This window comes from Colossoma macropomum, unplaced genomic scaffold (genome assembly GCF_904425465.1).
Source record: "Colossoma macropomum unplaced genomic scaffold, Colossoma_macropomum, whole genome shotgun sequence".
In the NCBI taxonomy this organism is placed as follows: Eukaryota; Metazoa; Chordata; class Actinopteri; order Characiformes; family Serrasalmidae; genus Colossoma; species Colossoma macropomum.
Window position 1 is genome coordinate 3,174,180 of NW_023494787.1, and position 17,309 is coordinate 3,191,488.

At 40.0% G+C, this 17,309-nt stretch overlaps 1 protein-coding gene across 1 annotated transcript; it reads left to right on the forward strand.

Moving 5' to 3' along the window:
• Positions 1-4,132: 4,132 nt before the first annotated feature.
• Positions 4,133-12,647, forward strand: lix1l (limb and CNS expressed 1 like). The gene is made up of 6 exons (XM_036565870.1): positions 4,133-4,629; positions 6,363-6,526; positions 7,714-7,854; positions 8,656-8,751; positions 9,672-9,749; positions 9,983-12,647. Exons 1-6 carry the CDS (start codon positions 4,314-4,316, stop codon positions 10,235-10,237), a joined length of 1,050 nt encoding a protein of 349 aa, XP_036421763.1. The 5' UTR covers positions 4,133-4,313; the 3' UTR covers positions 10,238-12,647.
• Positions 12,648-17,309: the final 4,662 nt, after the last annotated feature.

Genomic DNA, 17,309 nt, shown 5'->3' on the forward strand with positions numbered 1-17,309 from the left:
GGCAGGCTGAGCCAGAAGCAAAGATGAGTCAAGAGCAGTGATTGGTCTAGAGCAGTGATTGATCTAGAACAGTGATTGGCCTAGAGCAGTGATTGGTCTAGAACAGTGATTGGTCTAGAGCAGTAATACAAATGAAAGAGAAGTTCAGCAAAATTAATGTAACAGGATTTACAGGGATGGATGAAGTAGGTTTCAAATACTACAGTTCCCCACTTTCAAATACTACAGTTCCCCACTTTCAAATACAGTTTCCCCGCTGTACCCCAAAAATAATAAATTAGCAACAACAAATTTGGTGTCTGAAGTTTGCTTCTTTAGTTTTACCACTGGAGCTGTGAGGCTAATGTAGCTAATAAGTGATGGGAATTTTTCCCCCATTTTAGCTAATTAGCAACTAAAGTACACAAAAAAATTCAGGCCAAGTAGTTAATTAGCAACTAAAATATATATAAAATTTAGGCCAATCAGCAACTAAAGTACAGACAAAATTCAGACCAATTTGCCAGTTAGCAACTACCAAAAAACTTCAGGCCAAATAGCTAATTAGCAACAAAAGTACAGACCAAATTCAGGCCAAACAGCTAATTAGCCAATTAGCAACTAAAGTACAGGCAAAATTTAGGCCAATTAGTGACTTTGGTACAGACAAAATTCAAGCCAATTAGCTGATTAGCACCTAAAGTATAGAGCAAAAAGCAAATTAGCACCTACAGTACAGACCAAATAGCAAATTAGCGCCTACCGTACAGACCAAATAGCCAACTAGCACCTAGAGTACAAACTAAATAGCAAATTAGCATCTACAGTACAGACCAAATAGCCAATTAGCACCTACAGTACAGACCAAATAGCCAATTAGTAACTAAAAGTGCAGCCCAAATTCAGACCAAATAGCAAATTAGCCAATTAGCAACTAATTAGATGCTAAATTTAGCCCAATTATTGACTGAAGTACAGACAAAATTCAAGCCACTTAGCCAATTAGCACCTACAGTACAGACCAGATAGCCAATTAACCAATTAACAACTAAATGCAGGCAAACTTCAGGCCTTAATATGGCGGCTACTTCAGTTAATGTGCTGTAGTCCATGTTTATGAATAACAGTGAGTCATACAGTGTCAGAAACCACAGAATCAGATCTGTCAGATACTGAATGACACATGGTTTGAGGCCAATGTGCTGCTACTTCCATTGCTTGTTAACTACATTGGCATCATAGCTCGAGTGCTAAAACTGAAGAAGCAAACTTCAGACACGAAACATGTCTTGGTTGACTCGGGGTAAGAGGGTGAATTCGTCTAGTTATCTTATCATTATAGCTGAAAAAGTCTCTAAATTTGCTTTGTTAACTTTCCTGCTGAAAAGACCAGCACAGACCAGTACAGCATGAGTTCCATACTGGTCTAAGCTGATTTATGCTGGTGTGGTGCTGCATGACATAAACAAACTAGCAGTGACGTATCTGTTTACAGGGCTGACGGCTTATTACAGATTTCAGCATAAAAACAGAAGTGCACTAGTGGCTGCGTCCCAAACCACATGCTACCATGTTAGATAGGTCAAATATAGTACACCAACATTAATAGTGCGCTCATTAATTTAGTTTGTACTGTTGTTTGTGATTTTTGATGCAGGCTATGACAGTTCCTACACTGGGACACAGCAGAAGATGTGAGGACCCTCGGTTACGTACGAGGCTAAAGGTGAGTCAGTTTCAGGGGAGCGTGGCCACCATGGATATACATACCTAGATGCCGCATTGGGTCCAGTCAGGCACGTCAACGGCGCCGCCATTTTAGGGCGGTCAACATCGCTGCTGGACTGCGTTCAGTACCATTACAGAGCGGCAGTTTAAGAAAGATACTGTCCAAAATTACACTATTTCAAGAATATTGCTCTCAGAAAGTGGGACAGGATTATATAACGGAGGGAACGCAGTGATCCACACTCATGTTGTGTGATGTTTATGTGTAGATATGGCCGTGTGGTTAATGAGGCACAGAGAGTCTGTTGATGTGATTTGTGATGTGATGTTTCTTCTGGTTTTATATTAAAGTTATTTCATTTAATAGTCTATTCAGGGAATCCTAACTTTATGTAGTTGTTATTTATTTACAGAGATGGTTAAAGCTTTGCAGCTCGGTAAATTATAGCTTCCTTAACCCATGTAGATATTCATAATAGATTAACGTTAGCATCTTCGTACACAAAGCTGAATTTAGCTTCTTGTTTGCCAGTTTCTTGTTCGAATTTTCCTATTCCACTTGAAATAGTGCATCAGCCAGCTTCTTGTTTGAATGTTCCCGTTCCACCTTAAATGTTGCAGCTTCAGGCACCAGAACTGCACCATTTAAGGTGGAATGGGAAAACTAAGGAGAACCTGGCGAATAGGAAGCCAACTTCAGCTTCGTCCTTCTTACTGTGTTTTGGGGGGTTTATTTTATTTTTATGTGTATTAAGATTAGAAGTGATTCACACAATGATGGATTTGCTGATGTGTCTGATTGTGTTTCTCGCGCTAAACTCAGTTTTTAACATCAGGTGCAGACTGAATGCTTTCCTGCTGGTCCGGACGGCCAATTAGTACGATCAGTTATTAAAGTAATAGCCCGTGCAGCCTGGATTAATCTGTGTCTAAAGATTATAACAAATCAGATTTGGTGAAAATCGGTTGAGTAATAAGGAAGTTGTGGCTGATTTAATCCTGAGACTCTTCGTCTCTCAATACGAGTGAATCTGTTCACCAGCAGATATTGACCGCTCCAACATGGCGGACGCGCAGACGTATCGCCTCAGATAGAGAACAACAGACAACGCAGCATCTAGATATGGATATCTATGGTGTCCAATTCAAAAACATGACAGCTAAACGCCAGAGGGCGCCAGAGAGATAGTCCTAAATGAATGGGGGTGAATAGAGCTAAACGGATACTAATAAAAAGTTACAATAATTCCTGACCACTTGTCCACGATATTCCTTTAATTTTGGAAAGTAGAAGGATGTATTTCATTGGCTGAGCGAAGCTGTTGGGGGTCATGAACGTACATGAGGCTCCATTATAAAGTCCTATAACTGGAGTTTAAAAGTGCCCAAAAATATAACAGCGGTGTTAAAATGTTTTACGCTGTTCTGCGTTCAGTAAATTAATGTATTCTTCTGTATAAAAATGTTTAAACGTTTACAAAGTGTGATTTTGCTCAAATGCTCCTTATAAACCCATCCATTTTAGACTTGCTAGTGAGCGCCCTCTAGCGTCTGACACCCATTCTCTGGCTTCCAACTCGCTATTGTTAAATTTTGCTAAATCAGTGGAATTCCCCTTTAGGAAATTAACTCAAAGATCAACTACAGGCTGTGCATGCACGATAGAAGACTGGGCACTATGAGAAAGGTGGGAAAAAAGAAGTAATTGCCTGACACTGATCATCAGAAATCTTTTTGACTTTATCAAATTTAGCACCAATTCTATGAAAACAGGGCTGGTTACAGTGAGATATCACACTTCTGTGCGAGTTAAATTTACATTTATGGAGTAACCTATATTTTTGTCTAGTGCAGAAGTCATGAAAACGGTTTGAAACTATTAATCTCAGTAATAAAAACACGATAACATTAGAATAAATACGAATAATAACAATGACAACATTAGAATTAATACAAATAAACATAAAAACACTTAAAAATAGTCAAAACATTCTGTTGTTTTCAGTAAAGCCAGCTTCTTGGTGAACTCCAGCGCCTGCATGGATTAAATTCCATCACCTGATTTAATGTAATGAAAGACTGATTAGATAAGCTACAAATGGCCGCTGTAAATACTGGGGTTCCTCCAGGAGAGCTTTAGAAATGGTTAAGCTAACTCCCACACATTAAATCACAGTGGGTTGTTTATTTGTTTATTTGTATTTATTCTAATGTTTACATCATTTTCTCAGATGTGCGAAGACTTTTGCACAGCACTTCATGATGTTTCCATCACACAAACCATAAACATGAAGCGCCAGGATGCACCATTTAAGGTGGAACGGGAAAATTCGGACAAGAAGGTGCCGAATAGGCAGCTGACTTCAGCTAATCAGTGTAGCTCACTTCGTAGGGCGCAACGAGTCGATTTGGGACGCGGCCACGCTTATCCCTAAACGACTTTTCCTGAAACACAGGAAATCCAGCCTACATGCCTCATCCAGCAGAAACGGAGCAGCAGCGACTTTATTTACCCCGGATTTTTTAAACAAAGCGACACGTAGACGAGGCGCTCTGCCCCTTTACTCTCTGAGCTCCAGGCTGCTTCACCCCTCCGCCCCAACACAATGGAGTCTCTCCGCCATCAGCGCCTCCAGCCCGGGGTTAGCGGGACCCTGCGCGCCTCCCTCCGGCCTGGAGTCTCCCCGGGCTCCCGCATGTCCCCCCAGGCTCCGCCGGGCCCTCTGCCCGGGTGCTCTGGGCCTCCGCCCCCGCTGCCGCCGCTTTCCAGCCTCGGGGCTGCGGGCCTGGGCTCCATGGACATGGCGGGGCTGGGGTTCGGGCTGTGCAACCCGGCCAACACTACCAACCCGGCCGTGCTGAGGGAGGCCGTGGACGCGGTGGTCCGGAGCTTCGCCAAACACACTCAAGGATACGGCAGAGGTACGAGACCCTGAGACCCCCAGACCCAGAGACACTGAGCACTGCTGCAGCCGGAGATCACACTGACCCCCTTTATCTAGAAACCCAAAAAAGATGGTTCTTCAGTAGACAGTGGTTCTGTATAGAACCATGAACACTGAAAGAACCTTTTGCATATGTTTTGTATATGGTTCTATATAGCACCGAAAAGGGTTCTGCTGTTGTTACAACAGAACCATAAACAGCACGTTCTCCATCAGTCTGAAGAACGATTTCACCATGCAGAGAACCATTTAAGCATGCAACTTATTGTTCTAAATAGAACCACTCCCTATACTAAAGAACCCTTGAGTAACCAGTGTAGTTATAGCCAGGCAGATACAGTTGTTTGCAAAAGTTTGTGCACCCCTGGTCAAAATCTATGTTGTTAATAATTTATGCAAATTTTAGTGCACAATTCCTATTTTATTCTTATGTATATATATATATATATATATATGTGTGTGTGTGTGTGTATATATATATATATATATAATGTGACCTGTGCAAAAGCTATGGCACATCCTATATTTTTATTTTATTTTTAATTTTTTTCTGATTATGACTGCGTGATTGACAGGTAAACTGAGAGACAGGCAGGCAGATGGAGAGATAGACAAGTGGACTGAGAGACAGGCTGACAGAAAGAATGTATGTGGTAGGCAGAGAGAGAGACAGACAGGCAGACTAAGAGACAAATGTCTGTATGTGTGTTCGACCCCTGGTTCCTATCACCACCACTGTAAAGACACTTGAACCATTTCACTTTGTTTACATCTCAACCACTGAATTCTGGAGGAATTTTGAGAAATTGGTGGAGGTCCACCTGAAGCAGCTGGATGTCACACCTGTGTTGCAGTCTGTCTGCTCTGTACAGGTGTTGGCTGTCATGCTCTGAGGGCTCTGACACACCTGACTGAGCTACAGAGAGACTTCGCTGGTGAGACTGAAACACAAAGTTCAGGTGGAACTAATAGAGCTGGAGCTGGAATCACTGATTCAGCTTGTATTAGAACAGGTAGAAAACGGTCTGATCTCAGGTAAGCCCTCAGATGAGGATCGTTAACTAAGCAGGTGTGCTGGGGCAAGTACATAGCACTCTGCGGGGGGTGGGGGTGCAGGGGTGGAGCCGGGGGTTCCCTGTTTCAGAAAGCTGGAAAACTTAAACCACAACTGAAGACTAACAATGCAGTTTGATGATGCATCACGAAAAATAGACGTTCGGTTACTCACAGCACTGAACGCAGCAGCACTTGAGCACCAGTGTTCACAATCAGCCAGCAGGACCAATCAGACCTGACCAGCATAATCAACAATTAGCAACAACATGATTACAGTCATCAGTCTTCATTCCAATTTGGTTCAAAATATATATGGTTCTCTATAGCACCAAAAAGGGTGAAGAACCCTATTTCACCATGCAAAGAACCATTTAATCATGCAAATAGTTCCTTGAGTGTTCATGGCTCTGTATAGAACCATTGTTTTTACTCAAGAACCCTTGAAGAACCATCTTTTTAAGAGTCTCTGATTTACCATCTCTCATGCTGACCATGAAAGATGGTAAATGAGAGACGCTTGGATGAGATGAAGGGGCGAATCAGTCGTACAGATGTTATTCACTGTATCAGTATTTCAAACAGCTGTAACTGTCACTGTAACCAATATTGGTGTGTAGCAGTAAAATCTTAGCCTGTGCTCCTGTTCTGTCTCAGTGAACGTGGTGGAGGCCCTGCAGGAGTTCTGGCAGATGAAGCAGTCTCGTGGTGCTGACCTGAAGAATGGAGCTCTGGTGGTGTACGAGATGGTTCCGTCCAACAACCCTCCGTACGTCTGCTACGTCAGTCTGCCTGGAGGAAGCTGCTTCGGGAGCTTTCAGGTAAATTTGTAATGCTGGCTTCACTCGGCATTTAGTTGTTGAAATTTAAACGAAACTAAATTTCAGAGGCACCCTGCAACTTGCTTGAAACTCAGCCGCAACAGTTGCAAGCACCTCAACTTCATGAAACAACCAATCAAAAAGCAGATAATGCATCATGTGATTATGTTGAATGACATCACTCTAAGTAATTGTTTTTCTTGAATTAATTACCAAGAAAATAAAACAGAACGTAGTTTATTAGATAGATGCTCAAGTTGCATAGAAATTATGTTGCATACACCTCACAATATGCAACTAGTTGAGAGCATGCATGAAAGTTTCAGTGTGTAAAGCCAGTCTAATGCTAATTGTGCTTGGAGCTGAGTTTGGGTATTGAGAACCGATTGAGGGCTCAGTCCTAATCCTGAAATGATTTAAATTCTTGGTGTTTTGTCTTCTGTGGGTGGATGAATGAAGGTGCTGTGAAACAACAGCGATTAACATTTCTCTTTGTAATAACAGAAGATGGTTTATTAGATAGTTCAAAAAGAAGATCCTCCTGATTTAACTTTGATTTTTAGGTTTTTCATTGTGCTGAACCAAAATGAAAACGTATTGAGCTCTAATACTTTATTCTTTCTGCACTTCGTTTTTAGCATTGCACCTTTAATAAGCTAATTATAATAACACTTTACTTTTTTTATTTTGCTTTTATGTACTTTTTACTTCCTTTTAATCATCTGTTTTATTTCCTTAGGGTGCTGCACTTTGTTCTCTGGTTTCTTTGACAATTTTCAATGTTTCACTGTTAATCCAACAATGTGTACTTTGTTAAGGAAAGTGTTTATCCTGAGTTTAATCAGCTCTCCTGGAGGTTGAATGCTAGCACTGTTACCTCATGGACTGACTGACAGATTGCAGATGGAGATCAAACCCCCCAAAAAATATATTCCAACCAAGTTCTCAGAGACACACAGGTTGGTCCATATTTTTGCTCAGTCCCAGATCCTGACACACCTGGACCAAGCCATTAAGAACACTGAGGACCTGCTTCAGGTGTGCTGGGAGTTGGAGTAGAGTAGAAATGTGGACCAATTTCGAGGTTTCTGGGAACCCAGAACAGCCAGAAGAGTCTGTATGTCGATATGTGTTATAGCAATGCGTCTTAAAGTGATTTCCTCCATCATTTTATCTGATCTCACCAGTTTTGTCCAACGAAAGCCGAAGCGCGACGGAGCGCAGCCAAAATAGCGCTGATGAACTCCGTCTTCAACGAGCATCCATCCCGCCGCATCACAGACGAGTTCATCGAGAAGAGCGTGTGTGAAGCGCTGGCCTCCTTCAATGTGAGCTGCTGTCCTTTATACGGAATAATATCAACTTTGTTTGTTTTTGCATTTGTCTTTCATATCTAATCTTACTGTTTTCAATATGCAGCCAAAATGACTGTCTGTGAAAGCGTTCTATCAAATTCCTCATGTTTTCCCCGTCAGCAGACTACGCTACGTTGTTTATTTGTTTAAATTAAACTGTTAGATGTCAGTTCAGCTGAGTGTTCTGCTCAAAATCTGTTATTTAATGTGTGCTTTCTTATCATAAAGATAGAAGATCTGGCCATAATTCACTTGGTTTGACTCTACAGAATACAGGCCCGTTTCCAAAAAATGTTTTGTTATTATTTATACAGTGTCCCTTTTTTGGAAACGGCGTTGTAATAAAATCCGACAATATTCATGCCAGAATGTGAACATGCATCATTTATCTTTAATTTATTATTATTATTATTATTAAGTGACCCTTATTAGTCCCACAATGGGGAAATTTCACCTCCGCATTTTAACCCGTCTGTGTAGTGAAACACCACATACGCACTAGTGAACACACACACTAGGGGGCAGTGAGCACACTTGCCCGGAGCGGTGGGCAGCCCTATCCACAGCGCCCGGGGAGCAGTTGGGGGTTAGGTGTCTTGTTCAAGGGCACTTCAGTCACGGGGATTGAACCGGCGACGTTCCGGTCACAGGGCTGGTTCCCTAACCTCCAGCCCACGTTGAAAATATCATTATATAATTTCAGCACATTACAGTGCGCATTCAGAAAGACCTGCAGTATAAGAGCAATGCTGAGTCTGTGTTTGTCTCCTGCAGGGAAACAGAGAAGAAGCAGATAACCCTAATACAGGGATTGGGGCTTTTCGCTTCATGCTGGAGTCCAACAAAGGCAAATCCATGCTGGAGTTCCAGGTAAGAGGTTTGAGGATCTGACACTGCAGTATCACTACAAAGTCTCCATCTGATCTCGGCTTCCAAACACACAACTGAAAGTGTGTTTCCAGTGTACAGTATTTACTGTCAGTCAATAAAAACCTTTATTCCTCTGAGCTCATTTAAACAAATATCCACATTTATAGGTCCTAAATCTGCTCTGTAGCACTGTATTTATTATTATACAGTAATGATAACGGTAATACAATAAGTTTAGTAATTATTAAATAGTAACTGTTACACAGTATCAACTACTATACAGAAACTATTAATATACAATATTGTAGTAATTACAGTAACTATAACTACTTTTAAAGATTAACTCTTTTTACAATATATACAGTAACCACAGTAACGTATATTGTAACTATAGTATTGTTATACAGTAGCTATAGTATTTATTTTATAGCATCTATAGCAACTATTGTACAGTAAATATAGCAACTATTATACAAAAACTATAATTACTGTTATACAAAAACTGTAGTTACAATTATATAATTACTATTATACAATAACTATAATACAGTATTACTGTATAAAACAACTGTATTAACTATTGTGCTGTAACTATAGTAACTATTACTTAGTAACTGCAGCTGCTGTTATACAGTAACTATTAATTATTAGACAATAACTGTAGGTGCTGTCATACAGTAACGATTATATAGTATAGTTACTATTATACAGTAACAATAATAGCTAGTATTATGAAGTAACTATAGGTGCTATTATAAATTAACTCTAGTTATTAATACACAATTTTAATACACTACAGTTGTGACTATAGTACCTATAATAACTATTATATACTGTTAGTAACTATGGTAACATTATACAGTAACTTCAAAAACTGTATAATAACAATATTAACTGTGTAAATGATGCTTTTTTCTCAGGAGCTGATGACTGTTTTCCAGCTGCTGCACTGGAATGGAAGTCTTAAAGCCATGAGAGAGAGGCAGTGCTCTCGCCAGGTCAAATTCAATGTTCTACACACACACACACACACTTTTATTTGCTCCACCTACCTTGTATCTACACTCATCAGCCATTTCATCTCCATGCACTTTGAAGGCTGGCTAACAAACTGTGCATAAACAGATGGTCTACAGTCTCTAACTGTACACCAGCAAAGGAGGGGTTTCTGATAAAGTGGCCAGTCTCACTGATCCAGCAGCTCTTATGTTTTATTTTTTCCTCTGTGAAGGAGGTGCTGGCCCATTACTCCCACCGAGCGCTGGACGATGACATGCGGACGCAGATGGCGGCGGACTGGGTGAGCAGAGAGCACAGCGTTTCCGGAACGATCAGCAGAGAGCTGGCGGCCACCGAGCGCGAGCTGGAGGAGGCCAGGCTGGCCGGACGCGAGCTTCGATTCTACAAGGAAAAGAAGGACATTCTGATAATGGCCTTAGGGCAGCTTGGTGGGTCCAACACCACCACACTGCCCTGCTCATGCTGAAGAGCGAACAGCGGCGCGGGCTGTGAGTAGAATATGAAGGACATCGTAATGTGGTGAGAGACAATTCACCAAATCTCATTAACAACAATCTGGGTTTTTATATACAAACAATTCATAATCGTTAATGACATTGGATTCTAAATATTCAACAGTGACCAAAAGGTCAGATTTCCTGTGTTTGGTCAGAGATTTTTTTTCAAGAAGTTAATGAAGTAATTGTGAAGGAAACCAGTGAAGCATTTAACACATAGAAAACCTTAGAGCTCAAAGCAGCGCTGAGAAAAGTGCATTGAATTTACTTGATGCAAATGTGTACATTGGATCCACATTAGTAAAATATGTGTAAAAATAAAAATTATTGTTTTTGCTGTTGGTAAGAAGTATTAAAATTGCAGTTAATAATATTAATAATAATAATAATAGCAACACCTCAACACTATAGAGATCACCAAGTGACACCCTAGCAACCACCATGGATACATTAGCAGCTGCTGACCAACAACCTATAAATCACTTAAAATACCTTAGCAACTGTATAGCAAGACCATAGCACCTAGAATACCATAGCAACCACCAAGCAAAACTCGGGCAATAACATGGAATATCATACTGAATAGCAACTGCCTAGCAACACTTGAGGTACCATAGCAACCACCTGCAGAACCATAGCAACCACTTAGCAACAAGCTAACAACCACCCAGAAAACCACAGAAACCTACTAGCAACACCATAGCAACTGCCTAGCAACACCCTAGCTACAACCTGAGGTACAATAGCAACCGCCTGCAGAACCCACTTAGAAACCACTTAGCTAACAACCACCCAGAAAACCACAGAAACAAACTAGCAACACCATAGCCTCTGCCTAGCAACCACCTGCAGAACCACAGCAGCCACTTAGCAACAAGCTAACACCCTAGAAGCCACCTAAAATACCCCTCAAAACCACAGAAACCAGCTAGCAACACTATAGCAACTGCCTAGCAACTCCCTAGCAACCACCTGCAGAACCGTAACAAGCTAACAACCACCCAGAAAACCACAGAAACCAACTAGCAACATCATTGCAACCACCTGGAATAGCACAGCAACCACAAACAACTAAACAATAAACATAAACCAAACAACATCATAAACAGCCCATTAACCTTATTTGGTGCTATATAAACCCAATTAACTCAAAAACAGTCTACAGCTTTCACTTGTTTGAAGCTTCTGTCGTAATTGTTACTATTATTGATAAAAAGCCTGTCTTTTTGGCAGTAATTACGTCTGTGTAATATACTTTATTCATGTGGAAATTATGTACACGTTTGAATCAGTGCTCTCTTTTTCCAGTGAACGCAGTGCTGCTTTATAAATCCTGCATCAGTATTACATATTATCGTGCAGTATTGACCTCACCACTGATCTGAATGTATCGTACGCACATGCTTTATCCATGTGCACGTTTTTTTTACGTAATAGGAGGAGGGTAAGAGTTACAGATCACACTCTGGTTTGAGTTTCCTTGGCTTGTTCCCCCACACAGCTGTGAGAGATGCTCTCGTCTCGTGTTTAAGCCTTTCAGCATCTGGGATCGTTTATATCTGAGGTGTGGCTCTGCTGTCGTTCTGATCACTCAGCGCTATGCAGATTTACAGATTTCCTGCCAGTTCCACTGAACTCCACTCACATAATCCTCCTGATTGAGAAGGAAGCCTGTACTCTGTGTTCTGCGGCCAGCTATGTTTTTATTCTCGTGAAGCTGGAAGGTTTTAGCAGTTCCCTTCAGGCAATGTCATTTCAAAAGCTTGAGCGTTTCTACTCTGTTCATATCTTCTGTGTATTGATGCTTTTCTTCACATTTTTGCCTGTATTAGCTTCGCTCACCAAAGCACTGCCTTTACGTTGTATCTGCAGACATTCTGATGTGTTGTAGGGGTGGGCAATATGACATTTAATCGTTATTGTGATACATTTCATCACAATAGTCTTTTCTATTGGTATGATGTGTGTGGTCAGTACTTAACTGAACAACTGCATGGATCATACGGTTAATCAGGGGCTCCCATGCGGTGCAGCTGTCTGAGATTTCGTCTGTTTCGTGAGTTTTAATCATGAAAGAATAATCTTTATCACAATACGTCATGTCCTGTTTAAAGGGATAGTTCAGTGAAAAATTTCAACCCCCCAGTTTGCACCTTTGCCCAAATGTGGTCAGTCAGCCAGGCGTGTGTAGTGTCTGAATTTTCCTCTTTTAGTTGTGGCACTGGAGCTGTGGCTATGATTACATGCAAAGGTTTTTAGATTAAGACTGAGGTGTTTATTCTCACTCTACTCAACAATCTCCGTTTACATGCTCACTACAAGTGATCAGATCCAAAATTATGTGCATGCATAGAGAACCGCTTTGTGTAGACGTTACCATGAAAACCAGCATCACGTGAGTCCAGTCAGAGTGAGATGAGCAGCAGTGAGCAGCGCTTGTGTTTTTAATTGCTTTAAAATGATGTCAGACTCAGGAAAACGTCCTTCACATGTCCTTATTAAATAAGGCCGAGAGGAAGACGTCGTGTTCTGAGACACATAAGCTGGACGTCCGTCCCACCGCCGTCTTTTAAAGATCAGAGCATAAACTTCGTCTCCTCTGCAGACCAGTTTCTGCTCCGCCATGTTGAACGGTATAAACTTTCACTATGACGTGACGAACATGATCAGAACGGACTTAAACTTTCCGATAGGGAATGTAATCAGATACAGGCGTTTACACGGATATTATTCTTCTATTTAACGGATTATTTACAGGATTACCCACCTCGATCAGTCAGATAGAAACTGTATTCCGAATGGCCTCAATCGGACTATTCCGATTGAGGTGTGTACATGGATGTGTTCTGTTCCGATTGAGCTATTAGTCGGATTATTAACAGATTATTAAACTGCATGTAAACGTGGCTTATGAGGCTAACGTAATAGAAGTCTGTGTCACCCAAAGATATTTAGGGTAACATAGACCTTGGGGCTGTCACTATCAATTTTATGAGTAATCAAATAACTTAGCAATTATTTTGGTGGTTAATTAAGTTAGCAAAAAATAAAATTGGGTTCAGCTGAACAATAATGTACAGTGCAGAGCATTTTTTTCAAAGATTACAGAATTTTACTTTTACAGCTTTACTGCGGGGAGAAAAAAGTAAAAGTATACCTTTTTACTTCATATACATATAGCTTGTATTGATTTTGCATTGATTGTGCATCGTTATGTAGTGACCTCCTTCTGGAGCAGGTTTCGTCTCTTTCAGTGACACACTCAAAAGTGACTTAAGTGCTAAAAGCTCCCTCTTGTGGAGAATCTCTAGACTGCCAAACATGGCTTAAAACCTGTGGATACCCTGCTTACCATTCAAATTGCGGACTATTCACTAAGCCGATTAATTTTTTGAGTAATTGACTTTAATCAATAATCGGGACAGCCATAATAGACTTTTAAATACTTGTGGGCTACAGTTGCCTCATATCTTCAGCAAAGCAAACTTCAGACACCAAACATGTCTTGGCTGGTTGATTACATTTAGGGCAAATGGGGAAACCAAGGAAAGTACATTTTTTGGTGAGCTATTTCTTGAAATGTATGTAGTTCAAGCAAAATAAAGAAAAATATCATTATTCTCATAGCTTTTACGAGCCTGTGGCACTACTGGTGCATCGTATTAAACCAATAAATTCAATATCGTGATACACATTGTGTATCATGATGTTATATTTTCACCATATTGCCCACCCTTAGCTGTGTTCTCACTTAATGACTACGAGCCAGATCTGATGGATGTTTTCAAACTTGCTGATAAAGCTGAAAGCTCTTTCGGTTTGTGGGCTCCGAGCTGGAAATGCTATTGCAGATTGTGATTTTTCATGCAGATTTCAGTCAGTACAACATAAACGATTATGCAATTTCAGTAAGATTCTCAGTATTTTCCATTTAAAGCTTATATATTGATGTTTATGAATATATTGCCATCAACTGAAAGCCTTTTAGCCTTTTAGCTACCAGCATCATCTCATTTCATTTTCTCTCGTTTACATATTTTTCTTTTCCTATGTAGAACCTTTTTATAGTATTTGAATGCAATCCTTTTTTTTTTTAATCTGATTGCTGTATTTAATTCTTTTACATATGCAGTCTGGCTTTTCTGTTATTCGCCCTGCCTGGGTATCGAATGTTCAATTTCTGCTCAATGTTTACACTTTTTTTTGAGTGTCAGTTACCTGCGCTAAAGAAGAGCTTTTTTATATTTTGTGCGAAGGTCACAATACATTTTATTGACATTTTTTCCAGAATGAGTGGTGATTTTATCTGTATTAAGGAACCAGAATAGAAAGAAAACTGTGCAGAAGTGTTGATTTACCTCAGAGTGTTGGAAACTACACTATTTATAAAGATGATTCTTCAAGGGTTCTTCAGTGAAGTGAATAGTTCTATTTGGAAAAATGAGTTTTATATAGAAAGAGAAAAAAAATAAAAGCATTAGATAATAATACAGCTTATAACATTCCTGAGATCTGCACTCTCAAAAAAAAGCGATCCTTCAAGGGTTCTTCAGTAAAGAAAATGGTTATATATAGAACCATGAACACTCAAAGAACCCTTTGCATGATTAAAGGGTTCTTGTATTGTCACAGGCTTGACCTCGTAACAATAGCAGAACCCTTTTTGGTGCAGTTTAGAACTTTTGGTTCTTTACATGGTGAAAAGTTTCTTCAGATTGGTGGAGAATGTGTTGTATATGGTTCTATATAGCACCAAAAAGGATTCTGCTGTGATGTCAAGCTTGTAACAGTAGAAGAACCCATTTTGGTGCTATGTAGAGCCATATACAACACATTCTCCTTCAATCCGAAGAACCATTTCACCATGCAATGAGACAGAAACCACTCCCTTTGCTGAAAAACCCTTGAAGAACCCTCTTTTTTTTAGAAGTGTACAGTATTTGAGACTGTTATAATAAATCTAGCTCAATGTAAACATAAAAACTTCAGCAATTAGCCAACAAATTTCAAGGTGAATCACATTTTAGTTCAGCTAAGTGGAGCTGATAACTACATTTTGCTCTTTTGATGAGGAGAGAAGCTGTAAAATAAGTGTAAAATAGCAAAGATTAGCATAAATATACTTTCTAAAGCCATGGAAGTCCAGGATATTAGTCGGTTTGTGCAAAAGAATAAAACTTAAATCATTTCTGGAACTAAATGCTAACTTATCTGCCTTTAGTTGGCAGAAAAGTGTAGCTAGTTAGCATGCTAAGCATTCTGAGCGCTCAAATAAACTTCCCTGGCATGATAATATTGGCATAGATGGTCTCAGAGTTTGCAGAAATTCATATTGTAAGATATGAGTGCAGATATGGACTTTCCTGAGTTCGGCTCAAGCCTTTATTCATTCAGCAAAGCTGCAGTTGTAGCTTCATTTTCAGTGGGCTAATGCTAACAATGTTAGCCACATGCTCAGTGTCAAAACAAATGGAGGTAAAATGTGAACTTTCTCTGAGCTGGGCCTCGAAAAATGGACCTAAATAGATTTGCAGGCAAAAAAAATAACATTTTAATCTGTCAGATTGTTGAAAATCATTCCAAATATATTCATGTACAGTATAAAGTTGTGTACGGTCACTAACGTCTGCGCCTGGTTGTATAAACCACCTTAAGTTATCACTTAAGATGATCCCTAAAGGATTCCCTGCATCTCAGATCTTTAACAGGGGCCGTAATACAGAAACGTATTATCTTTAGTTCTAAGTTAAGATCTGATAAAATTTTTCACAAATTCATAATACAGAAGCCCCGTTCAGTCTCAGACACACGTTCAGCTCCGTCTCCTCATTATTCACCACCATCACTGTAATATTTCATCATCAACATTAACACACGAAGGTGATCAGAGGGGCGGTGGAGATCGAGTCTGCAGCGTCTGAGATCTTTAAAACGCAGAGTTAGAAAAGAAAATCATCTCACAGTGAAAGCAGCGTTTTACAGTAGAAATAAATGGAGCTCATTATGCTGGTAGTGAACTATGCTGCTGACTCAGCTGCCTAAAAACCATAGAAACGGACCTTAAACAGAAGTGAGGACCCTGTTGGGGTTCATCCTAAAGTTAGGACAGGATTTAGGAGGTTTAGTCTAGTTAGGATGTTTGTGTGATGCTATTTTCTTATCTGGAGTTCATGATGAGATTATGAAGTTAGGAACTGTTATTCTGGAACAGCTACTCTCCTGAATTCAGTCCTAACTGTGACTAAACAGATCAGATTTCAGAGTTGGGATGTTTCTGTAATGCGGCCCCTGTAATCCTGAATGTTTTTGTGCTGTAATTTTCTCAGATTATCGACTGTTTTGAATGGAAGTTCCACTGTTGCTGTGGAGATGGTTAGCTAGCAAGCTAACGCTTTTGTGCTAATACCTGCAGCTAAGCTCTGTCCCGTTATCAAGATTAAACACACACATTGTGTAATATTTTCATTTTAATTGTTTAATTTCTAAGTGTAGAAGTCGCCATCATCAGAAAATCAGTGTGGACGTCCTTTTCTAGTCGATTTTAAGAGTTTGCCAAGACCAAACTGTAGCGTTAGCTGCTAAAAGCAGCTAAAACAGTTTTCTTGTGCGAATCAGTCACCTTTAAAGGGCCCATATCATGGAAAACTTAGTGTTTCTCGCTGAGGAATTCATGTAATATGTAAACATTATCAACGTTTTAAACTCTGTCGTTCTCTCCTCAGTCCATAAAGTCCATATATGGAAGCTAAACTTCAAAAACAGCTTGTTCTGAATCCAACGCTTTTGTGCTAATACCTGCAGCTAAGCTCTGTCCAGTTAACAAGACAAAACACAAATTGTGTAATATTTTCATTTTAATTGTTTAATTTCTAAGTGTAGAAGTCGCCATCATTGCTCTGACGTTCATTCTGTGGAAAATCAGAGCGTGGACGTCCTTTTTTGGTCGATTTTAAGAGTTTGCCAGACCAGACTGTAGTGTTAAAACAGTTTTCTTGTGCGAATCCGTCACCTTTAAAGGGCCCATATCATGGAAAACTTAGT